The sequence below is a fragment of the Acartia tonsa genome, chromosome 3, assembly GCF_053477335.1.
Source record: "Acartia tonsa isolate MP-2025a chromosome 3, ASM5347733v1, whole genome shotgun sequence".
Classification (NCBI taxonomy): domain Eukaryota; kingdom Metazoa; phylum Arthropoda; class Copepoda; order Calanoida; family Acartiidae; genus Acartia; species Acartia tonsa.
The window spans coordinates 1,702,074-1,728,729 of record NC_137262.1 but is presented as its reverse complement, the minus strand read 5'-3'; the positions used below and the strand labels follow the sequence as shown (position 1 = coordinate 1,728,729).

General features: G+C 34.0%; 1 protein-coding gene across 2 annotated transcripts; it reads right to left on the bottom strand.

Annotated features, from left to right (window-relative positions):
• Positions 1-46: 46 nt before the first annotated feature.
• On the bottom strand, positions 47-25,313 carry LOC145313016 (uncharacterized). 2 transcript variants are annotated; one of them, XM_080152249.1, is made up of 29 exons: positions 22,978-25,313; positions 22,194-22,319; positions 21,680-21,787; positions 21,312-21,376; positions 20,882-20,961; positions 19,999-20,220; positions 19,492-19,620; positions 18,942-19,053; positions 18,545-18,712; positions 16,979-17,093; positions 16,553-16,674; positions 16,196-16,274; positions 15,436-15,558; positions 13,703-14,980; positions 13,225-13,465; positions 12,756-12,839; positions 12,366-12,445; positions 11,558-11,656; positions 10,711-10,832; positions 9,948-10,180; positions 9,279-9,410; positions 8,716-8,798; positions 8,078-8,189; positions 7,725-7,812; positions 7,186-7,295; positions 6,652-6,743; positions 5,903-6,028; positions 5,177-5,494; positions 47-892 (listed from the first exon to the last, which is right to left on the bottom strand). In XM_080152249.1, exons 1-29 carry the CDS (start codon positions 23,577-23,579, stop codon positions 832-834), a joined length of 5,310 nt encoding a protein of 1,769 aa, XP_080008375.1. In that variant the 5' UTR covers positions 23,580-25,313; the 3' UTR covers positions 47-831. The 2 variants fall into 2 exon arrangements, with proteins under 2 accessions (XP_080008375.1, XP_080008374.1); XM_080152248.1 differs by having other exon boundaries at positions 22,194-22,343; positions 22,978-25,312.
• Between the last annotated feature and the right edge of the window lie 1,343 nt (positions 25,314-26,656).

Below are 26,656 nucleotides of genomic sequence, written 5' to 3'. Positions count from 1 at the left end.
AAAGAATAACACATTTAAGCAACGGTTTGATATAAAAAATATTTCATTTTTATCATAATGTCGTTTTATGACATGAATAACTATTTATAACACAGATTATTGCGATTTAATAAATATGCAATATTTAAGAATTATTTAACATTGTTTTAACATTTTAAATACACAGGTTTTCAATTCACTTAATGATTCAATTGCAGTTAAGATTTTTTACATTTTTTTAAGTTGCAAAAAGTAAAATTAAAATGAGTGCTTTTAAAAGAAGAATAAAAATACATGTTTTGAAAATAACTATAACAAGAGTATGTACAAGATAAAACTGTTTCTCTTACGACTTCTTAAACACACACACATACACACACACACACACTTGAGGTGTACATGTATTACATAACACACCCACACACACACACACACACACTCTTAGATATATCTTGACCCTCTGTTTGAAAGGTGTTCATATTTTTCAGCCAAAAAATCGGGAAGTACTAACATTTTAAACTACACAAAAAATGCGGTAAATATTACTTCCAAAAATCCACTAAATCTTTGCTTTAGAAAGTCTTAAGGAAGTATGTAGAAAATTTAATATTACTAGTTGCTATTTAGTTGTTTAGCGGTGAATGTATGGACATAATTAAAATTCTACGTGGGCATACCGAAGTAAAGTAAAGTAGTAAGCCCTTCTTGTGACATAATTTTGACTCTTTCAACTTTCAAGCCGTAGTTTGCTTTTCTTTCTTCGTTTCACTCATTTAGCTACATAGTCCCACATATTGTGTCTTAATTTGTAGCGCAGCTACTCTATAAAATAACTTGTGTCTGTTTGTTGGTTTATTTTGAAAGGATGAATTCTTCTGTGACTTTGATTAGGGTTTGTATCTGTTGCTCGCATCTGAAATATAATATTTTTATTAATAAAAGTAAGTTACTAGATAATCCTATTTTAAAGATTTTTCATTAGTCCTTTAAAACTCGATAACTATTTGAAACAGATCCATAAATAGTTTTAGGTCTTGTTAATTTTTAAATGTATTATTGGGATGGTTTTTGGCTATTTTATTGTCCCCTTTAAATAATAAGCCCTTATATGCTAGGAGCCAAACCAATATCACTGGAATATATCAATTAAGTATGAGATTATATTAATCTTCTTTCCTTTTTTGAACACTTTAATGATTCATTATTTAATCTCCAATAAACCTATCCCTGTATATTTTCTTTTGCGCACATTCTTTAGTTTATTAGACGGTCAGTTGAATTTGAGTTCCCGATTGTGTACATAATTTCCTCATCCTATCTCAATATTTACTTCTAGCTAAAAAAGCGTCAAACTTTAAAAAATTAAAATTTGAAAAATTAAAATTTGAAAAATTAAAATTTGAAAAATTAAAATTTTGAATGTATAATGTATAAATCGTTTATACATTGTATCGCATCCCTTTGACCGGAGTAGCTGAAAATAGCGTTTTGCAATATTTAAGTTATCTGCTATACAACTTCGGAAATTAAGGAAGAAACAGGAAATCAATTTTTAGTTGTTCTAATAGACGGTACAATAGTATCAATCAATTCCCCATAACATTATTTTGTTCTAAAAGACTTTTCTTTGAACATATTCTTAGCCAAACGTATTTCAAAATAATAGAATGTTTGTAAGTCTGTCATTTAAGTTATCTAAAAACGGCCTGACAATTTTATCATGGTTTTAAAAAGCTTCGTATTGAAACTCAGGAAGGGAGTAGACATTGGACTGTTAACTATACTGGCACCCAAAGTTTTCTATAAATGTTCATTAGTTTAAAAACTTCGGATACTTCTTCAAACCCTGAATGGATTATTCTGATTAAAGTTTGCAATTTTGTTAATCATGATTTGAGATGTACATCAATATATCCCCATTGTCTTATCCCTGCTAAAACTAGACATCGAATAATGACAACTTAAAAGTACGGGGAAAAACCCAAGAACTATGTTATCAATTTAATTACTTTGTTATTTGGATCTTAATTACTATGTCGTGTTGACACTCTACTTATATTCTACTAAGTACATTTGCCATTAAGCGCTTGGGAGGGAGATGTAAATGAGAGAAAAAGTTGACCCTTTGAATATTTTGAAATTGAACTCGACAAATTCCTTTCTTTTTTATCAACTAGCGGATGCACCCCTAGTAATTAGGAGAGGGAGAGCAGAAATAGCCTAAAACCATACCAGTACTTAAATTTATTGCCTAAAACCACTACAGGAGCTACTCAGTCAGTTCAGTGATTTGCAATATTAATGTTCATTTAAATTTAGCTTTTCTAAACAAACTTTTTTTTATATTACTGGATATTTTTAATACCTGGAGGGAAAAATCAGGATAAAACTGATATGTTACCAGTTTGAATTAGAATAGATAAGTTCATAATTATTTGAAGAGGCTTGCTCTTAAATATTTCTATGTAATAAAAGGTGTCCACTAACTTTCTCTCACATGTAATTGTACAATATTATCAAATCACTAGCTTTTGAAAGGAAATGTATGAAATCAGTATCTCATTTTTGTAATAATGTATAAATTGAGCTTTATCGCTAAATAAAGGTACCACCAATAAAAAAATAAGCTAATAAACTAATATTAACATGTCTAAATAGGTGGTAATATTATTTGAGCACATCGTTATAGGAATCATAAGGCAATGTTTGCTTTACAAAATAGAACAGAACTTGTAAAAAATAATTTTTCAATATGGCTTCTAAACCGATTAATATCCGCTGCATTAGAACCGTTTCTCAGCTATACTGAAAAATCATGTGTAGCATCGTATTACAGACAATTTTCCACGAATTTTAAATTGAAAATCATAAGATTAATACCAGTTTTATTAGACCGGGCCTTCGGTCTCTCGGGGTTGACGAAACTGGGTTTAATCTTATCATTTTTTATTCAAATATACGCGGAAAACTGTCTATAATACGATGCAATAAATAAAATTCTTTTCTTTGACAAATCATTAGGGCGGAACTAAGAATTTTACTTTACAAATTCTATTTTCCCAACAAAAATATGTCAATTATAAAATTCTTTGACTTAGTTTCTACTTTGTAGACCTTCATCATTGACAGGGATACATATCCTAAAGAAAATTTGATATTCTTTCATCTTTTCCTTCCGCCATAAGGATTGTATACATATAGACGAACAACTATAATTTTTGAAACATAAAAATAATTTTCATTTTGGCATTTTTTTCATACAAAATCCGATATTAAGCGGTCTATATATGCACAAATTAACATAACCTAATAAAGCTAAATTTTAAATTTTTCATTGATGCGCGCATGCGTAAATAATACATAACACCATAACATAATTCTAACAGAATAGAACCACAAAAAACCTTTGAAAAAAAGACGGCTTTAATGGGTCAATACGAAAAGTAAAACGCCATATTTTTAATTGTTGGAAAAAGTTTAAACTATACCTACTGCATTTCTTTAAAAATCGTAAAAGTTTATTTTAATTTTCAAAACATTTTCCCCATCCTGACTTTGACAGAAGGGTGATAAATTAGATTTAAAGAGAATACAACATTATTCATTACTGAGAAAGCTATGATATTTGTTTTAAGTTTCATGTATTTCACTTTAAGAATAACCAGGGGTGTATATTCTGCACAAGATTTATTTTTTTCCCTGGCTACAAAATTTTTTATTTTTTCCCCCCGCCCTAGTTTTTTCTCTCCAAGTAGGGGGGAAAATGGAAAAATATTTAAAGAACTCTATATTTTATTTATTTTATCCTTCATACCACACATTCTTTTAGTTTTTTTCTCCAAGGAGGGGGGAAAAGGGAAAAAATGTTTTCAGTTTTCTTAATTTTTACATTTTTTTCCCTCCAACCACTTATTTTTTATTCCCCCCCCCCCCCCTTTGCTGGGGATCCCATGCAGAATATACACCCCTGAGAATAACTAAAATAGAGATACGCCGAATAACGTGCTAGGGGGGGGGGGGGGGACAAACCCTCTAGGGTATAAAGTACTAAGGGGAAATCTTTAAAAAAAAAATGCGCTGTTGGATTTTTAAATTTTAAGCATGTTCTGGGGGTTAAAAATGAAATGTTTATTATTATTTTTACAATAGAGTAAATTATAATTGACAAACTCCTAAATAGTTGTTCTAAAAGTGAAGAATCTTCTAGATAACTTAGGCAAGTTTTATTTTTGAGAATTCGAACAAGTTTTTAAAGGAATGTTTTTTAATAAGATTAATACATATTTACCTGGTCATATTGTACAAATAGACATTTGTTTAAAAAAATACGACATTTCAGCATAAAAAATCGAGGAAAATTTTTAAAATTGCGCAAAAATGTTTAATCGGCCATTAATGAGATGCAGTAAGGTATTGATTTCAAGTTGCATGTTAAATAGCGATAAAAACAACAAAATATCTGTCATTGATTTTTAGAGCAAGGTATTTCAAAGATTTATTTACTAGTTTGTCTTTGTATATCCTATTGTATTAAATAATATTAGGTTGTGTTTGTCTATAGCTTGAGATTTATATTGCTGATAAATTCCCCTATTATGTAAGCTTCACCTAGGTCCCGGGATGGTTTTATCCTATTTATTAAGATTTAAGTTTTAAATGCTATTTTATATCCCCTTATACAATTTTGCAAATGCATATATTTTTTAAGCTATGCCCCATAGGGCGATTTTGTTCTTGTGCAAATTTAAGCTAAAAGATCAAACAAACGTCTAATTAAACGAGATATCTAATATCAAAACTACTAGTTTTCCCAAGATAAATCGAAATGAGAAGTAGACAATTTTTTCATTGGATTGAAAGTACCTAATAAGGTGTCAATTTAAACTAAAATATTTGAATGATAAATGATATTAAGGATATCAAAGCAAAATATGTTAAATATGCAATTCATAGATATCTTTTCATTTCGTTTTAGAGTTTAAATAAAGGGAGTATAGTAGGCGAATGAGAACCTAAAATTTAAAGGGGAAAAAATAGTTAATGCACTAAAAGTTGGAATTGCAGAGGTACAGTGTGGAACTGTAAAGAAACGGCAGCGGAACAACTGCTTCTGCTAAAAAAAACCCAGCGTTTTCACTGAAGAAACGCCGTTTCCCGCTGATTTATTTGAAGCTTCGCTTGGAATAAATATCCCTACCTCGTTCTCTCTTCATCTTTGCGCATGCGCTTGACAAACGCGTCCAGATCGACCTGCAACTCTATCCCCTTTTCCCTGGCGTGCACAGCCCGGTCCCTGAGGGCGGGCCGGCTCAGCCCGCTCTCCACAAGGAACCGAATAAACTTGGCAGCCACAAAACCCGCCTTGTCGCCCCACTCCGCCGTCGTGGACGGGCTGAAAATGCCGTTGGTGTATATTTTCTTACGCATATTTCTTTCGTTGAGTGCGTCACACAAGTGGCACTCGAGTGCGTATAAGTCTTTTATGATGTCTTCTTTTCTCTGAACCTTTATCATTCTGAAATAAAAAATTCTTATGTCTTTTTTTTAAAACAACGAATAATTTAATAAAATATCTGCCTCTTGTATTAAAAAATAGGAGGTTTCCAGATGAAGTGGCGTAAAACGTAGCTCATCCTATCGTTTTAGCATAATAAAAGAAAATCGTTCCTACTGCAACTATGTCAGGTGCGCGATATATATAGTTAGGATTAGGGGGGGAAGGCCTTGGCTCAAAACAGACGCAACTCCTTATACAAAATTAGAACGTCCAGCTATCACAGGGTTGGTACATCATCGAATGATATTTTGTTCAGAGGTACAACTAAATAAGGTCTAGTAGTATATAATATCTCACCCTCTTTAGGCTATTGTCCTTGTTATCCCTTTATCACTATGAAATAATAAAATTAATCCTCCACCATACCTTTCATCGCCAGATCTGAAGCAGTTCTCCTTGATAAAGTTTTCATAAGCGGGAGCCTCGCCCAAGAGGTCCTCCAGAAGGTTGAGCACGGCACTAGCTCTGCTACTTGACATATTCTCACTTAGCCTAGAAATATAACAGATTAGATTGTTAATATTTAAAACTTGTGTTAAAGATAGATATATTATTACTTGAATTTTGCACCAGATTTATTCTACTCTAATAAAGTAATGATACCCTACATTCACCCTCTTTATCCCATCCCCTGCCCTCTTACTGGATTAACGAACTACCAATAAATGAGGTCAATATTAGCAAGCTAACTTGACGACAAATTTTCCCTGTCAATATAGCCATGTATTGTAAGTACATCATATATCCATTATCTATAATACAAAGTAGCTTGATGTCTGTCCGTCCGTCTTTCTGTCCGTCTGTCCCTTAAGATCTCGGTAACCACTGAACCGATTGGATTCTACTCTTCAGGGTAAATACCTATTGGTCCTGTGGTGGTTTCAAGCTATTTTCTTGGGGGGTGGGACAACCCCAATCCCCCCAAAAATGAAAATCCACCCCCCCCCCAAAAAAAATATGGGGAAACTACTTCACACAAATTATGGGCGCAGCAAAAGAAAAAATGTACAATACAACCGAAAAATGCACAAAACAAAGATTATTTTTATTTGAGTTCTATGCATGTAATTTCATGATTTAAAGGTGATAGAAAAGCAACTCTCAACATTGCATACCTGCCCTTGCTGTTAAACTCCCAGGTATAAAAGGTTTTATCAGGTTCTCGGTTCATTTTGGGACCAACATAACTGTACAAACCTCCTCCATCCTAAAAAACACATAATTCTATTAATAAACGCCATGAAATTTTCTCTAAATGTATCCACAGAAAATATCATCTTCTTACGAAAGTAAAGATTAAAAAAATGTAGCTGTTTAAAATTAGCTTTTTTTATGAGACATTAAACATGTTGAGAAATCTCCAATCTTTTTTTTTTATAAAAATAATCTAATTGTCATGTAAAAATCACTAGGTACCTACTATCTTTCCGATGATTGCGAAAGCGTGAAACTTTCAAGTTAAAGATAAAAAATTTAGGTAAAATAGGTTGTTTTAATGGATAACATAGATCTATATTTAGAAATCTTATCATATTGAAAAACGTTCTCATTCAGATACATAAAACAGATTTTTAGTCGTTTTGGAAGGTAAAGAAAGACAACAAAGGAACACAGACATCTCTTTAATTCTTAGAAGATAAAATCCTGACCTCCACAAAGTAGTCAAGGACACCATACCCCGCCACTAGACTATCCACCTCAGTATCCTGTTTGTAGAACCTCGTGAATCTTTCCCAGGTTGCTAGTTCACCAGTATTTTCTATAACACAACAGAATTTATCAGGGGTGTATATTATGCAAATTTGACCCTGCTAAGGGGGGGGGGGGGGGGGGAGGTAAAAAATAAAAAATATGTGGTTGGGGGGAAAAAATGTAAAAATTAAGAGAACTGAAATTTTTGCACTTTCCTCTCTCTTTGATGAAAAAAAAATAAAAGAATATGTGGGAAGGGGGATAATATGAATAAAATAAAGAGGTCTGAACATATTTTTTTTCATTTCATCCCCTTCCTTGCTGGAAAAAAACTAGGAGAAAAAATTTTAAAATTGCAGCAGGGGGAAAAATGAATCTTGTGCAGAATATACATCCATCAGGATCTATTTCTCCTATAACAAAGTATCTTCTATGCTAAAAAATATGGTTTAAAATATTCGCAATGTAATAAAAGCGTAGCAACATTATAATTTACCTGTGACCAAAACCAGACCAGTATTCTTGCTGTCACCCTTGGCCTCGTACCGCATCTCCCGCAAAAACTGCATTATTTTTTCTAATGCCTAAAAAGTGTTAGTTTTTATTAAGTAGGTAGCTAAATATTTTATCAAATATTGTTGTTTGGTCCATTTTCTAAAACGAGCAGTAGTTAAAACTATCATAATCTTTTGTTAGAGTATGTAATTTAACCATGAAAATAAATTCAGTATTTACAGATCCCACACAGTTTCTTTCACAAGATTATTTTCCATACTTATATAGATCATCATAGTTTTATCTTGTTAGATACCATATGCAAAATATGTTAAGAAAATGGATAAAACCCACCTGAAGCTCGCCATAAACCCTGTTCATGCCCCCGCCTGGTTTAACATACATAAACTTGTTGTCCTCTGGGTTGTAGGTGAAGCCCAACATCTCTAGCACAGTCTTATCTTGTCTAAATTAAGAGATCAATTTTAAGATGAAGCTTTTCTATGTTTTGGGTGTCTGTCTACGTTAGTAAAGGATAAAACTTATCTTTTAATATTAGAACTTAAAGAATCGTCTTATTGATTTGAAACCTAGCATAACGACTTTGATAACATCTACACGCTTAGCTACTCTATAATCAACAATCTACAGAGTGAGTAGGTCTATTTTAAAACTCTTAGTTTTTAACTTTAAGTTATCAAACTATTTACATACATAAGTTTGTCATAAACTTGATATTTTTAATGGTGATTTCTAGTATGTTCAGGCACAATGTAATAATTGCAACATCTTTATGTTGAGTCTCCAGTATTGACGAGAATTGGCCATTGTTAATTTTAAGCAACATTTAGAATGATAAAACATAGTTTTAAATTGCATCCTCCCATAAAAGTAACTGTAACATGATGTCTGTTTCATATTTCTTCAAAACTAAATTCTAGAAAGTAATGATCTTTCGTGACGACCATATAATCAAAAATAAAATATAAAACCTGAGGTTTGTTGGAACCATGAAAACTTCCAGACTGGAGGTATCAGACATGTGAACACAGATTTCATACACATAACTTACTCCCTACAATTAAAAATTAATAAGGTATTAAAATTAAAGAAATAGAAACTAAATTATGAAAGTTGTGTACGTTCATTTTAAGTTTTGACTTGATATTATTATCCTAAAATTAAAACTTTACATGATTGATAATAAATAGAACAACAAGGCGTCAAAAACAACATTCTTAATAAGACCCAAAAATGTAGTGTTTTTAAATGAAATACATTTACATTTTTTTTATAGATTATTTTCTTTAAATTACTTTAATATTAAGGGCGAAGCTACTCTATGTTGTTATTTTTCTTATCAGCCCTCCTCCCTTATTTTGAAATAATTCAAATAAGTCACGTGGATAGGGGTTATTTTTAATTGGTTTGTTAATCACTTTAGGTCAGGTGAAGATTGGTTATATTGGGGGTGTTAGGAGATAGACAAAAATATGATACCCACCAACATTTTCGATTTATTTCAAAAATGTAGGAAAAGAACCTATTTATTTACCTTGTATTGTAGATAATCAATGGTAAGGGCACCCATAAGATATTTTTGTTTGGGCAGCATTCCCTTGATTATTTCTCCATTGTCCGGAGAAACAGGTTCCAGGTCGTCGGGCTCTTCGTCAAGAGATAACCTCTGAAATAGATAGAGATGCTGTTGTTGTTGTGCCGATTATAATGTTCTCACGATAGTATGGGAATCGATATATTATTATTTTGTTACACCAGATTATCAAGTACTCTAATAAAATGAAGGTTGAAGCTATCTAAAATAATAATCTCCCATCCAGTCCATATACCCCATCCCCTTTCCACCTTCTAATGGTTAGAATATAGAAATGTAATATGAAGGGGTATTTTTCTCATGTACTGTATAAGTATGAGATTAAAAATAGAATATGAAGAAATATCAATGGTATTTTTTCTTGTGTATAGGTATAAAAATACAAATATAAAGGTGAATGATATTATTGATAATTTTTCATGTGATGGAATTTTAAGGATTTTTTTTTGGTACTGACTATGTTCTATTTTAATCAACCCTAGGTAATAAATGGAACCTAACAGTAAACGTAGGGAGAATTACATTTATAAATAGATCATTAGGTATATTACAGAAGAAAATTAGAAGACATGAAATTTTTTTTAAAAATATTCATATTTAGATAATTACCTTTACATTATTATAAGAAGAAAACATCTTATTTGCCTCGCTCGCCGCATCCATATTGAAAAAGTTATTTGTAGATGATTTCGCAGATTTAGCACCGGCGGATTTTCCGCCGCCTTCTCCGCTTTTCTCGTCTTCCCTGAGGCCTTCAGGCAGGTAGTTGAATTGGTAGTCGCTGGGGGCGGTTGGCTGCTGGTTGCCGGTGTTTTCTCGGCCTTCTTGCAGCTTACCCAATCCTGAAAAAGAGTTCCGTTCCGATTCTTGAAAATACAAAAGTTAGAATAAGTTTCCAATAACGGAATGAAGATAATCGTGATTTAGGTTACACTTTTTAGCATTTAAAGTCAAATGCGCTAACAAGAGCCTTAAAAATTGTACTATATGCTTCTGTGCCAGACGCGTGACAATAATAGAAGAATTAAGTGGAGAGCTATTGTTACCTTTGAGACAACGATCATGTACTTATATGGATCCTAAATTTATCTATATGTGCACTATGACAAACTCTTTTTTTCTTTTACATCCTATTATATAAAGTAGTACTAGTGAGGTTTTACTTGTTTAAAACTTAAGATCTTAGATCGAGTTCTTAATTATAAGTAAGCTTAAAATATGTCCTGTGATGGTTTAGGGCTATTTCATTTACATATTAAAGTCTTGTGAAGGTTTTAAACTTAACTATTATTCTAGCCTGTTCTCTGCCTGTTCAAGTAGAGACAGGAGAGCGTAGCCGCAAGTAGTTTATAAATGAAGAAAAGTAATTTACCTTTCATATAGAACTTGAGCATTCTCTCGACAATATTTCTAATTCTTTTGAGGATAGCTTGCTCTGGGTCCTCTTCCTGTTGTGCCGCGTTCTTTATGGAATCAGGAAACTGAGTCTTGTGTCTGAAGAGAGAATATTGTTAAAACCTAAGTTTTTTTTATAATTTATAATTTTTATAATTTCGGTCCGTGCGTTGCAACTCTATAATCGTCACTAGAAAATCCATTTAAACTATGCAGATTTAGTTTTTTTTGTATGATAAATCTATTATCCTATCAGGGGTGTATATTCTGCATGGGATCCCCGGCTCAGGGGGGGGGGGGAAATAAAAAATAAGTGGTTGGAGGGAAAAAAATGTAAAAATTAAGAAAACTGAAAACATTTTTTCCATTTTTCCCTCCTTGGTTAAAAAAACTAAAAAAATGTGTGGTAGGAGGGATAAAATAAATAAAATATAGAGTTCTTTAAATATTTTTCTATTTCCCCCCCTACTTTTAAAGAAAAATCTAGGGGGGAAAAAAAATAAAAAAATTTGTAGCAGGGGAAAAAAAAAATCTTGTGCAGAATATACACCCCTGTATCCTATTTATTTGACATAATTATTCCTAGGATAACATGGTATACTACTATAAGTGAAAAATCTGTATTCTAATGAATTTCGCAATGGGTATTATAAATGAAAATAAGATTTCTTAAGGGATAAGAAAATAGACATTAAAGTAATGTTAACTCCCAATTATGAATAACAAAATTGACCCTACTTTACATAAAATTAATAGTAGATAAGTTTGGGCAATAGTAGTTTGTACCACCCAATCAAGATTAAAACTTGTATTGCACTACTTACCTACTCATAAAGTCCACCATCTGATCGAACAATGTTTTGTTTGTCCCCGTTCTCTTCTCTTCCAGCTGACTTTGCTCTGGTAGAATTGTTCGTTTCCATCTAAAATTGGATGATTACAGTAAACAAGAACGACGACATCCATAAGTAGCGTAGCATAAAAAATTAAGATATACAGCAACTTTCCGCGGAAAGGAAAAAGTATTATTTCAGTTTTGTTGCCATCATTGCATCATTCCGTTTCTTACATAGAGAAGGACGGACATTTAGAATTGTAGAGTAGCTTTGCTAATTAAAATATTTTATTTTTTTTTACGATTCTCTTGTAAATACATAAGTTTTAACCTACTACCTATTCTATGTTTATAAAGTATTCTTGCAATTTATGTTAACAAACCTTTTTTAAAAAGTGGTGACTTGACAATTTTTATTTTGAAGAATCACTATTCTAATATTTCTAACTTGTTAAACGTAAGATTCTATTCCATTGGTAGAATATAGATCTATTTGCCATTGAACTATCCCTGTGTGTCCTACCTGTCAACCATATCTTTGAGCATATTATCACTCCATCCTGACACAACCAGACACATCATACAATATGCCATTACTCTATACCTGTTTCCTACCTGTCAACCATATCTTTGAGCATATTATCACTTCACCCTGACACAACCAGACACATCATACAATATGCCATTACTCTATCCCTGTCCTACCTGTCAACCATGTCTTTGAGCATATTATCACTCCACCATGACACAACCAGACACATCATACAATATGCCATTACTCTATCCCTGCTTCCTACCTGTCAACCATATCTTTGAGCATATTATCACTCCATCCTGACACAACCAGACACATCATACAGTCGGCACTTTCAGCTCTGAGTGAGACAATAAATCAATATTTGAATGGGCCAATCAATGATTGTTGGGACAAACTAAATGTAATGATTTATTGTCATAAACATTGGCTGGTTGCGGTAAATTGTATCCTAATTTAAAAGTAACAGGTTGTGTGTTCTCGCCAGCCACTGTACCGATATGGTTCTTATAGGTCCAAGTAATGTTTATAACTATTACTGGGTGAGTGTACCTCCAATTCCAGAAATGAAATCGCCGTTGGAATCCACCTCCCTTCACTCAAGTCCCCCTAGTGCCTTTTAATTCATTTAAATATTTGTTTATTGTTTCCTTGCGTCAATGGCATGCATGCCCTTGCTGATCAGCTGTTTTAAGAAGTGGTTCTGCAGGGCACTGAAAGATTTCAGCTTTTCAACCTAAAAACATTAAAATATGATAACCTTTAATATTTTTTGTTGTTTTGAGGAAGTTGATGTAATAAAATATGTGTCTTGTGCAGGGATAATAAATGAAAAATTGATGTATGACACCAATTATGATATAAACTGCTCCTTCTGTATTTTATATTATTGGTTGAAATGGTTGTACACTTTTAGTTTGAACAAATCAATCAAGATTGATAAAAGCCCCCAAGTGCTAAACCAATGAATGTGAGTATATTTTTATAAAACTTTTGGTATAAGTATAATCTAAAGAACAATAACACCTCACCTTCCCTCTTCTGAAACTAGTTTATGCAATTTTAGGGGAGTATTCATTTATCATCCATTCACTGTTCCCTATTGCCCTGCAACCCCTTACCTTGCTTTTAGTATCTAAATTATCCCAAGGATTTGTGATTGTATCAGGAATCTTTTTCATGCGCGGATCCTCAGGCCCAATCATCTGTTTCTCCGCGCTGTGGCGCGCACGCTCATTATCCTCCTGCGCGCTCTCCTTGATCAAGCCGAGCACAGCGCTCAGACTTGTGGTCACGGTTCGAGTCTCCCCCTTACCAGAATCTTCGTCTTCTGAGCTACTCGCCAAGTCCTCTTTCTTTCCACTAAAATTAATAGCATTTTGTTTAAATTGAACTCTGTGAAAAGAAATAATATTTTTTGACTTCTATTACTTAAGTTTTAGAGATAATCTATTCCTCCCCCTTCACTGAAAAATATTACTCTAAATCCCGTTACAATTAAAACTATCTCCCTTAAAGAAACAAAATCTTTACAATAAATTGCAAAATATCTTTACAGTAGTATATACTGTACAGTATGTGTAATTATTGTATACTAACCTATAGTAAGCAACATAGCACTTGATACACCGGGACATCATTTTTACCATTTTGGGTCCATGAACTTCTGGCAACAGCTTTCCTTTAGCCGCGGCATCCAACATCTCCTCCTTGATCTTATCCAGCCCCATGCCAAACATGCACATATTCATCCTCCCCTCCCCATAGCCCGCCTTGTCGAGGATGTCAATCATTTTCTGAGCGACAAAGACATATTTCGACAGGCCGGGTTGGTTGTCGTTGAATTTAAACGGGCCACGGAGCTCGAGCGAGTGCCGTTTTTCCTCCAAATGTTTTGCAATTTCTTTGACAAGGCGAGTAATTTTTGTGATGTCAAAAGTTGATTCTTCCTCCTTCTCAAAAGTACCCTCGTCATCAGAAATGGCTTCGCCGTACACGTTGTTGTCCTTGTTATTTCTGCTGCTTTGACCACTGCTGTAGTTATCTTCACGTGACCGTCTGTGTGACCGGTCATCACGTGACGACCGCCTACGGCCACGGTCACGCTCATCATAGTCTCTATCACGATTGCGGTCGTCCCGACGATTATCACGTCTATCTCTCTCATCCCGCCATTCGCTGCCGCGGCGATCGTCATAACGGTCGCGCTCACGCTGTTGCGACCGGTCATATCGGTCATCGCCACCGCCTCTCCGGTCATATTCATCAAAGCGTCTCGGTCCGTACATCTCCTGTTCAGCACTGTGACGTGATTGATACGCATCCTTGGACGAGCTCACAAACGGATCTGAGACCGGTGGCGGTGCATGAGACACAGGCGGCGGTATCTGCATCAGAGGTCGAGGACCACCACCGACCATTGGAGGCGGTATGTGCGCCATCGGTCCCGGCGGATAAATAGGCGGTACGCCCATCAAAGGTGGCACACCCATGCGGGGCGGCATACCAAGAGGCGGGGGGAGGCGGCCTGTTGGCGGAGGACCGCCAAATGGGGGCGGACGTTGGGGTGGGGGCACTCCGGCACCCATTAAATGTGGCGGCGGGACACTGGTGTCGATAAACGAAACTGCAGGGCCCATAGGGGCTGGAGGTACCATTTGAGGCGGCCATGGTGCAGCTGCAGACACTGGTGGTGGTGCACCTACCCTTCTAGGTGGACCGCCAAAGGGTCCGCCGGCCGCAAGGCCGGCAACATGAGAAGCACTGCCTGGCGGGCCGTCATAGTCGATTTCACCATCCTCTTTCTCTTCTACTGGTAGTTTTTCATCCAGCAATGGAGTTCCTCCACGTCCTTCAGGCTTATTTAGACGTTTCCTCCTAAATGTATAACATTTCAGTAAGTTATTAACACATTAGTTGGGTGAACATACTTGGTTTGTAGTTACTTTTTTTAAATTTTTAATAATTACAACTCTAGAAAAAATATCTTATTTGATATTTCATGTGATATTTAAAGTAGGTAATTAAAGTGTTTCATAAGTCTAAATAATAAATCCTTAAAATATAAATGAGTCAATAATTTAGGGATCTAAAGGGTTAATACAATGGCCGATAAACCATTTATGTTCAACCCCAATGATGATGCACAAAATTGCCCCTTCTGTTGACTACAATTTGTGGTTGAAACGTCACTCAACTAAAAAAAACATCCAATCAAAATTCAATATGTCAACAAGGTTGTTAAGCCAACGAATAAAATATAGTTATTATAAGACTTTGGGGACTAGTGTAATAAATAGCCCAGTGTCCCATCCCTCCCTCCTTGAACAAACCTGAGATGAGGACGGACAGGTTCTGGGCTAGGACTATGCTCCCCATCCTCTAACTCTCCAGGGTCATGTGCCTCCTTTTTACGGCGCATTCGCTCCATGCGTCGTGCTAGATTTGCGTCATCACTAAAATAAATAATAAAATAAATGTTACTTTTAGATTTTTCTAAGAATTTCCTTGGGCTTTGTCGATGCTTGGTCATTTCCCCCTTATCTAGATGTTTTATCTTATTACTATTTCTTTTTAAAAATATTTTAAGTTCCTAACTCAGGGGTGTATATTCTGCACAAGATTTATTTTTTTCCCCTGCTACAAAATTTTTTATTTTTCCCCCCCCCCCTAGATTTTTCTTTAAAAGTTGGGGGAAAATAGAAAAATATTTAAAGAACTCTATATTTTATTTATTTTATCCCTCCTACCACACATTTTTTTAGTTTTTTTAACCAAGGAGGGGGGCGAATGGGAAAAAATGTTTTCAGTTTTCTTAATTTTTACATTTTTTTTCCCTCCAACCACTTATTTTTTATTCCCCCCCCCCCCCCCCCCCCTGAGCCGGGGATCCCATGCAGAATATACACCCCTGTCCTAACTTTAAAGAGCTTTTTTTTAGGTATATACTATTTTCCTACTACTTCATTTACACAAGAAAAAAATATATATTTTCCATTAGTATTTCTTACTCTACTCTATAATGTTCATCTATCTATCTATTCATTAAAATAATATAAATATTCTCATTAATAAATGTCATTGTCAACTTACTTTTCATGAAGCAGAGCGTTAGAATCATCTTCGGGCCAATGTTCTCCATCAGACAATCCTTCCGCGGGTGTATTTTCACCTAAAACATGCAAAATCAAAAATTTTAATTCTCAAATACTGACAGTGTTTTAAAAAAAAATTGGAAGTATTGCTTTATTTAACCCAAAACTAAAAACCCATAGAATTGTTTCCTTTGTTTGTATTTATCCTATTGTTATTCTTTTTCAATACACAAAGAAATGTCTATAAAAACAAGCAAAATTAACCAGAAACTTTTTTTTAAATGCTCAGACGTACGTACATACGTTAGTTATAGAGTAGCTACGCTATAATAATGACGTAAATACGTATATTTACCTGAGGGCTCTATTCCCTGATCTTTCTGGTTTATCTTGAGGTTGATCTTCAGAGGTCCTTTGCTCTTAATTCTGTTGCGGATCTTACTAAACATCTTGCTGGCACTTACAACTGTTTTGGATCTAATAAACATTAACAATAAACATCACTTATGCACTTAAATTGTTAATTTGTTAATAGATTTGATAGCAAGGCAATTTCCCAATTCTTGACATAATTTTCCCATGGGGCCATGCATGACATAATTTTTCCACACTTAACATAATTTTCCCATGCTTTGTATTATTTCACCTCTAAAAAAAACGAATAATTGACAAGTCTTTGTTGTTCATAAAACATACCAATTTTTTGCCATACGTGCAAACTAACAAACGATGTCATATTCGGTTATTTGGTAGCTGAGCTACTTTTTAAAAAACTACTCACTTGTCGTCCATAGCTTGTCTCTGTTGGTCCTGCAACATGTCCATCTGTTCCTTGGTGAGCTGTGTATCCTCCAGGCCACTCTCCTCCAGGGCTCCAGCGGGCCAGGATACATCTTCTGAAAACAAGGACAATTAAGTCTCGCATAGCAAAACTATACTACGTTAAATTCATTCATATATCTTTAACAAGAAAAAATATTTTACTCTTAAAGTTAAATTATAAAACTTATTTCTTTATTCCTGATAAACAACAGATTTCTGATGTAAATGTTAAAAGAAGAGAAAGAATAGTCATTTTTCGCATCGTATTATAAACAGCTTTCCGCGGATACAAAAATGTACGATTATAAGATTAAAATCAGTTTTTTTAGCCCCGAGATACCGAAGGCACGGGCTTATAAAACTGGTTTTAACCAGGGAGTAAGGGAGGGGACAATGGATCGAATATTCAATCTTTAGGAGTCTCAGACTTTGGGGACTGGCTTAAAGGGAATGTGCAAGAATTTAGCAGTTTCTGACTGAGTTTGGGTACTTGCGCAAGAAATGCCGCTACTCGCTGTGTTAGTTTTGTTTATATATAGTTTTGCAGACAGAGAGTAGTTTAAATATAAATACACGGCCCCCCTTCCATACACTATTTCACTCCCTTCTCCCCCACCTCCTTTTTTAAAGTAGACGAGAAAGGGAAATGGAGAAGGGAGGTGGGGTTAATAAACAGGATAAAAAGGGACAGGAAGGCGTGCCAGCCAGCTAGCAGTTACCCTACAGCCTGCCTGTCCCTTTTTTCCGTGTTCACATCACTTGCCCACAAATCTCTATTCTCTTTCCCTGTCATCTGGAGAGTTCCAGGGAGATTTTTCTAGTAATTAATTACAGAATGGTTACGTCAGTCTGTAATACTGGTAATCTAATTTTCAAATGATTGCTTTTTTTCTTGGAACTTTTTTCTTAGTTTATGGTTTTCTAGATTTAATCAACAATCACTTTACAATTTCCACCAAATTTTCTGGATTATTCTGGATTTCATGGCCTTTTTTCAAAAACTCTTAAATTGAATTAATTGACCATTGTCCCCTCCCTTACTCCCTGGGTTTTAACCATATGATTGTATATTGGTAGAAAACTGGATATAATACGATGCTAAACATAATTTTTCAGTATGACTGAGAACTGGTCCTTAATCGTTTTCGAAACGATACGGGAAAATACGTTAGGCAATAAGAAAAGGCTTGTGTGTATTTCATCAGTATTAAACATTTGGATCTCTACTGCACTTCACGTCCTACAAATAATCTGGAATAGCTAAGATCCAATTATACACAGGGAAAGCTTCACTGAAGAAAAAACGCGTAAAATAGGTCTTTTTCGCGCATTTCTCTACACTGCGAGATAATTATGCATTATTGATTTATGGCTATTCCAAACAGTGTGCGGGCATGATCTGTACGTTCAGCCGTTTGGCAGCTAATAGCCTTTAAAATTCATAGATTTTTGGAAATATTGCTTACCAGCAATATTTTAACGTGAACTGCAGTAGATCCAAACATTTTATTTTATAATCCCTCACCTCTAGTTTCAGATTTCCTGGCCCTGTTCATATGTTCCTCAAAAGCTCTAGCGTACGGGTCATCCTCTTCAGGGTTAGTATTTGTGGGTCGGGGCATGAACTCGCCATCCCCGGGAATGTAGCCGCCATCCTCAGTCCCTCCTGGCATAGGGGTGTCCAAGGGATCACCTGTAAATAAAAATATATAAATAATTTAGTATTTCATTTTACATTCAGCTAACCTAAAATATATTTAAGTAATATCATATAGGATTTGAAGTTAATATAGTTAATTAAACATATACAGTCCCTCCTCATTTACAATAAAGCTTTTAAATGTACATTTAAGGATGGTTTTTAACTATTTTAAAAAATAAAATTCACTTTCACGTGAAAACACGCATAATTCAGCTTATACCTTGCTGTTCAACATAAGGAACTTCGGCAAAAGAGGGTTTAAAGATGGCTGGGTAGGTAGTGGGTACATCTTCATGTTCTTCAGATACAGGGCGTGATCTCCTTGTATCTTCCTATACAAATATTTTAATTATTGTTATACTCTTTGTATCATCCTTATAATAAAGTAACAGGATGTTTGTGTGTCTGTATGTCTGTACCGAAGGATCTCTCTAACCGCTAAACCGATCGGGCTCGCTTTAACAGGATAGCTACTCATAGGTCCCGGGAAGGTTTATAACTATTTTGGGGAAGGGTAACACCACCCTCCCAAGAGATAACACAAAAAAATCAAAAAAATTTTATTTTTGCGTGGAGACTTAAACGCAATATAGATAATTATTTCTCAAATTAGAGATTTGAAATAAAAAAAACAAAACATTTAAAGTGCCACTAGAGGCTTCTAGGAGCGTAGCCGCTAGTTCTATAATAAAGAAATAAGTTCGTTTCATGCTTTTTATGCGATTGCTTTGGCCATCAACTAAAATCTATGAAAATGGCGATTCACTAACCTGTTCCATTTTAATAGCTGCCTCGCTGAAACCAGCATAAAAGCTGTTAGCATTTTCTTCGCTGTCTCTCTCCTTGCTGTCCTTCTTTTTAGCTGCTTTCTTGGCGGCCTTTTCAGCATCTTTTTTAACCTAAAATAAATATGATTTTATATAAGCTAGGCTTTAAATGTGACATATTTGAAGTTTTGGCTATTAATGTAAGTTTTTTTTGTCCTTGAAGATCTCGCTAACCAGTAACCACTGAACCGATTGAGTTCTACATTTCAGAACTTTATAACTTTAATACGTCTATATGTACATTTCTGTGCCTTTCTTGGCTATTGGAGTATTCCAAAAGATAAAAGCACAAATGTTTGTAATTTAATGATCTTATAGACAAAAATGTATTGTAGTATAGTTTAAAAAATTTTTGTCATTAAATATGTTTTAAGTAGTTACTATTGTGCTACTAAAGGACATAATTGTCCTTGTAGCGACAATTTGATAGCAATAAATTAAAGAACCAACCTTTCTAGCAAGTTTCTGCCGTTCTTTGATCATTTCCAGACATTTTTCCTCCTCCTCTTTACGCTTCTTTTCCGCCATTGTTTTGTGGAACTCAATCTCCAGCTGTTCTGGAGGCAGGTTTTTGATGCTTTTCATTTTCTGTAACATTTCAATTCTCCAGTTGTCCTTTTCCTTCTCGTCACTGGAATCTTTTTCCTCCTTTATCTTCTTTTTCTTTTTATCCTGAAACAAGAGGCATTTAATTGTGATGTAAAATGTTTTAAGAATGTTTCACAGACATAATCTAATTTGGATCAAGTCAAGCTGAGTGTGCCAATGGCAACAAGTAAAACAGAGCGTGCCAATATTCCCCCTAGTCAAGTATATATAGTATATATACATAAATTATTTCAAGATTTTAGGAAAAACATATCTTGACAAGTAAAGCAGAGTATGCCAATATTACGCCAAGTAAAGCAGAGTGTGCCAATATTTCCCCTAGTCAAGTAGAGTATGCCAATATTCCCCCAAGTCAAGTAGCGTGTGCCAAAACAGGCTATTGGCATACTCAGCTTGACTTGATCCTCTAATTTTATAGTATTTAAAGCATTGCCTTGGCCTAAAAACAGGCACATAATGAAATTGTGTACTATTTACCAGGGAAGGAGGGGATAGACTGTAAAATTAAATAGTAATGTTCCCTAAATTGTATAAACCCCTTCTGTCATTTGTTAGCTTGAAAACGTTGCTTCAGAGTAAGGTTGAAGTTGAATTTGTGCATACAAGAGTTCCAAACCTTTCCACCAATAATAATAATCTACATAAAGGGGTAATTTTATTTATCATAATTGAGAGTAACATTAAATAAATGACCATAATCCTATAAAGATTCCTGGCTATTTACCTTCTTATGTTTTTTTCTTTTCTTTTTATCCTTCTTTTTCTTCTTTTTACGTGGAGAATCGTCGGAATCTGAATCTGATCCTAAATAAAGAACAAATTATTTTTTGATGACAAAATATTTGTCAAGTGTTAAAACTATTTTTAGTTATTACAGAAATAATAATATAATATCCAGAATATAATAGGTAGTTTTTATACCTAAGGATTAATTCTAAGTGTGTCTCAAAAAACGCGCGACTAGAGCTATACTACACAACAAGAACAAACTTCTAAGTAGAAAATATATTTAACTTTATTCAAGCCTTCTCAAATCTAATTGTTTGAGAGTTTCTGTACAACTACTACTAAGTAGCAAAATCCCTCTACCCTATTTATTAAATAATTGAAATTATTGGGGGGGGGGGTGTTGAAGAATTAATATCTATGCATACCTGAACCTGAAGAACCACTGGAGCTACGGGACCTGGATCTGGAGGAACTGGAATAGGATTTGCTCCTAAAAAAAAGCATAATTTTCAGAGAAGCTTGAAAAATGTTAAGGGGTGTTTTAGGCTAATTAATTTAGCTATCCCGCCTTCTCCTAGAGGCTAGTGGCGAAGCAACTATTGTAATATTAAAAATGTTTTGTTTTGTTGTATATTATCTAACATTTATATTAAATTGTAGGCAATAAAGAATTAACTTGCTAAAAATTTATTTTTTACCTTAAAAAAATGCGCAATAATATAATCTTCAAACCAATGATAAATATAAAATATGAAAAATGTATAGGTAAGGAGTCTTAACACTTTAGATGTACCTTGTTCTAGTTTTTCTGCCATCATAGTAGATATCATCATCTTTTTCTTCATTTTCTAATCTATGCTGTTGTTTAAATCTTTTGTACAGAGCATTTTCTCTAACCTGTGTAAAGATACTTTAATGTCTGGAGTAAGGACTGACAAGGAAAAATATATCCTACAATCTTCTTTTTAAAGTCTAAGTACTCTGAAATTATTAGTCCGAAAGACAAGTACTTTTGCAGGAAAGCTTAATTAATGTTATGGGTTTGTTTAGGCCATTTTTCAATGTTCCCCCTGGATGTTTGGGGCGTATCCGCTAGTTGATAATAAAGCAGCAATAGGTAAAAGTATACAACAGAGAAAGTAATAAGTATATTGTTAAAAAAAATAGTATAATAGGGCTTCAGTTAGAAAGGTTGACAAAATAAAGAAAATAGTAAAAAAAAAAATTTGTAAGCCAGAGCTGAGAAAGTACCTAGCATACTAAAAAATAAGAAAAATAGTCCAAACTATTTAAAGTATCTTTCCTGTCCACGACCTCTACCAGCCCCTCCAGGTTCATCCTCCGGGAAGATGTTTCTGCCTCTGGCCACTGAGAACTGTCCACGACCGCTGGTGGCCGCTTGAACCGCCATCGGCGCCGGCTGCTGGTAATCTCTGTAATTGTCAGACGGGGGTTTTCTGACGTTAGAATGTTGGTGTTAATAGCATTGAGTTTATATAAACATAAACTCCATAGGTTATAAGGAAAGAGGATGTGAAACGCGAGCAGTTTTGATAACAGGGAATGCCTGCCCATGTTAAAGAACATAAATATAATCTAGGCTTCATTGGCTGATTAAGCTCGCAATTCACTTCCCTGGTTCCTTAAAAATCATAGGTAGATAGAAATGTTTGTGAGAAGTTTTTTTTAGTAAAATATTTAAAAAGGAAAAATACATTAAACTGGAAACCGTAAGATTATCTGAAATACTAACTAAAATAAAAAGAATAATAAATAGTTCAAATGTCATAAAAAAAATCGAACCCTAATTCTAAAGTCTATGAGAACATTGGAGAAAGTGAATTACAGAGTAACTTCGCTAAGGGATAAATATTCTGAAGAAAAGAAAACAGGACAAACATAAAAGAAAATTATTAGTTGTAATGTATTTAATGAAATAATAACTAGGCCAAAAAGTATCTCAAAATAAAAATATTTAAAATCTTTTTATTTCTTTGTTTTGTAAAATGTCATTTTCATTTATTGCTGCCCTTTGTTTTATAACTGTGTCGGTTTTCATTCCTCAAAAATGCTTATCCTAATAAGAATTACCTGGATGTAACCAACTTAGCTCTGGCTACTCTCGGTGCAAACAGGCCACGCGCTTGCTCCAGCAAAAATCCTCTACCGCGTCCGCGAGCTCTTATCCGCAGTCTGCCGCGACCACGACCCCTCAGGGCGGCCATAGAAACCCGCCTAAATGGCGCAGCAAGATCCTCTCTATTTCCTCCACTTCTATATTCATGCTCGTCGTCGTGGTACGAGTCTCGCCGACGTTTATGCCGATCATCATCCTCATACTCCTCATCGGACGACCGGTCATCGCGCCGACGGTCACGTGAACGTGACCGCTTACGCCGAGACTCGCTACCCCGTCCACCGCTGGATGACGTAGGCGGCGGCAGTTGGGGAGCCTTGCGGCGCGGCGATGAATTTTCAAGCTTAACGTCAGGCACGTTTGTGAGGGCAGCAATCACTTGGTCGATAGTCTCACTGCCCAGCTGCTTGGGTATGCTGGGCGGGTTGAGGATATCCGAGGAGAGGAGGGAATAGTCCAGCTTGACCTCCTCGTACGTATCCGCCTCGTCGTCGCCGCTGATCGCCTCCGTGTCCAGACTCGGACGGGAGTCATTTTTGTCTGAAACCCCCGCCATAGGAGATTATTAGGTAACCAACCACTATCTGTTAACATGGGAAGTAAGGATATATCAATTTGGATATTTTTAGGGGATATGTTTCTTTTAACTATGGGTCAGTCATCTACTGAATTTTAATAAATGACAGAAAATATAATTTTAACACAATAATAGATTGATACTAGAATTAAAATACTCACCATTTTCAGGGACGTTAATCTTGATTGTTTTAATTTACGCTTCAATTTCTATTATAATAGCGAAAATAGTATCATAAATGTAGCTTTAACTCTATGAGGATGGACAATAAAATGTAATCTAGTCTGACTTATGTGCAAAGTTAATCACAATTATACTTTTCCTCAAAAACATGGCACAACATTCAATTAACAAAACTAATACTAGATAAGTAAAAACCCAAAGCTTTCAATATTTTCTTCTTTTCAAAAGTGAAAGGGGATCTTCCTGTAGAAAAAAAGCATCCAAATTTTAAAAAGCTAAATATTCACGTACAGTGGTTTTCTCAGTTACTACTTAAATTCAACTCTTTTTTTTTTGGTGGAGATAACCCTTTCAACAGAGCATTTTCTGTAAACAAAACACTAGGTCCATCGATCTGTTTATAATGCTACAAAAGACGTACATATATTTATTTCATGATATCGTGATCTTTTTATTATTTCTTTCTTTCTTTTTTTCCTTCTCTTTATATAACAATTAAAATTAATTACATGATTGATTATATGCTTCGCTACTTATGGATGATGACATCCTAGTTTATCTATACTGATTGTACTAGATCATTTAATCATAATATACAACACTTGACTATTTAATTTTATACAAATCCTTTACTAAAAGTCCACCAAGAAATGAGCCGTAGGTACCTTTCCTCGCTCTGACCTCTCCGTGCCACATTTTAGTATGAAAAATAAGATTTTCTTAGGCGAAATTCTTATATATTACTAAGTCTTATAATGTTTTAAAGGAAAATAAGCCACGGACGAATCAATATCAAATTAAAGGGAAATGTTTAATATCAAAATTAATACCTAAATCTCTTCAAATAAAGTTAATTATATGATTAGGGCGCTTAAATATATATTAAGCACTATTTAGAATTAAGCAAAGTTTCATTCTGTAAAAAATCAAACACATCGGGACTCTAAATAGCAAACAAACAGATAATTAGGTTCAAGAGCAAGTTTTCATAAAACGTTTACTAAAATTAAACAAAATATATTGGATTTGGGTCAAAATAATATTTTTCACATACGCAAACCGTTTCATTTACTACGATACGGTAAAGATATTATGCATAGCGATATATACATAAAATACAATTTAAAAAATTCGTACTTTTAATATTAACTATAATTATCATTATTCTTTATTAATTCTAAATCTGAAAACATTTTTTGTAATTTCATTTTCTGTCATTTTTTACCGTAAGAACCCACCAAATAATTCTGAATCACAACAAATCTTCTCTCACTATCTAAACTCTGAAAATAGATAATTAGAAATTAAATTTTATATTTTTATTAAATCATGATTTATATCCTTCCTTGAGGTGTTAGGGGGGCTATCTAGGTCACTCTCACACAAATCACGTCTCTCTGCTTGCTGACAAATTCTTTTCACGCTGGTTTTGGTCTATTTTTGGTTTATACTTACACAAATATTTCAATGTTTTACTTAATAATTATTTTTATGTTTTCATTATACGGCTCCTCATGAGCGCCATATTGGAACTAACTTGTGAATCAATAACACGCTAGGGACAGCGTGGCCAACATTTAGAGAACAAAAATAATTTTATTCTTGAAATGCGCCCCCAGCAGCTGGGGTGGTTAATCCTATAATAGAAAGTTTTAAAATTTTGTTTGTAGCATAAAATTTCGAAAACTGCTAGACCAATTAAGTTTTAAATTTCAGGGAAGCTTATTACATGGTCAAAGGGATGGTTTTAGGCTATTTATTTTTAGATTTTTGTTTATGCTAATTTTAAATTTTTTAATATTTGCACTCTAAATGTTAGTATAAATTTAAGGGCCTGAAAAATTCCACAAATTTAAATTTAAAAATAAAATGGCCTAAACCCATATGCTGGGAGCTTTGAAAAGATTCCAAAAATTAGAGAACTCAATGGGTTCAGCGGTTAGCAAGATCTTAAATGGCCAAAAATAAAGCTTTTCTATTTTATATGTTGATAAAATACCGAAAAATAGTCCAAAAATGTCGATATTGTTTTGAGACATAAATTTTATACAAAAATTAATTGTAAAACTTGGCCACTTGATATAAGAGTCCGTGTAATGTTCGAATGCCGCTGAAAATGTTAAAATATTTAGGTACAACTAATAAAGACATTTCTTAATAGAATTATGATTTTCCTTAAAATCTCATTTATTTTTAGAGTTGTGAAAAAAAAAATTTCAAAAAATTGCCTTGCGTCAAAAAACGATAGAAGTTGTCAACTAATTTTCATAAAATACAGAACTTTTACCATAGAATGTAATGTCGTTTATATATTACCCAAACAGATGTTGACTTTCATAGATTACTAAAAGATATAAAAATGTATTTGGTAATATTTTGAAGTGTATTATTTTTTCTTTTTTTTTGTTTATTAGACTAAAAGAATGAAAAATTTCGAAAATTTTAACATTATAATGTTTGGGTTTGTTTTCTAATTTTAGTATTCTTTGCCAGGGTGTACCCTGGCTTTCATAGACAAATACGATAATAAAGAAATTGATAAAATTGTTTTAAAAAAACTATATTAATTTTACCAATTTAGTGCAAATAATTCGAATATTTGTTTTTTTTTAAAATAAGTTTTAAAATTGTTATCCATATTTATAAAAATTATTTGTCCATGGTTCTAAAATGGTGCAGTGTACACACCTACATGGACCATGTTGCCAGAACAATGTTTATGTGGGTAAGGACAAAGAAAAAAAAATCCACCAAATAAAAAATTAAATTGTAATTTATGCGAGAAATTATTTTGATCTATTTTAATTCCAAAAAATCTTCCAAAAAATATAAACTTCGAAGATTTTTATTATATGCCAACAATACTATTTCAT

Coding starts and splice junctions, on each gene's coding strand:
- LOC145313016 (XM_080152248.1), bottom strand. CDS start 23,579: ATGGCGGGGGTTTCAGACAAAAATGACTCCCGTCCGAGTCTGGACACG. Junction 7,813..8,077: donor GGGTTTATGGCGAGCTTCAG/GTGGGTTTTATC, acceptor AACACTTTTTAG/GCATTAGAAAAAATAATGCA. Junction 7,296..7,724: donor TGGTCTGGTTTTGGTCACAG/GTAAATTATAAT, acceptor GTTGTGTTATAG/AAAATACTGGTGAACTAGCA.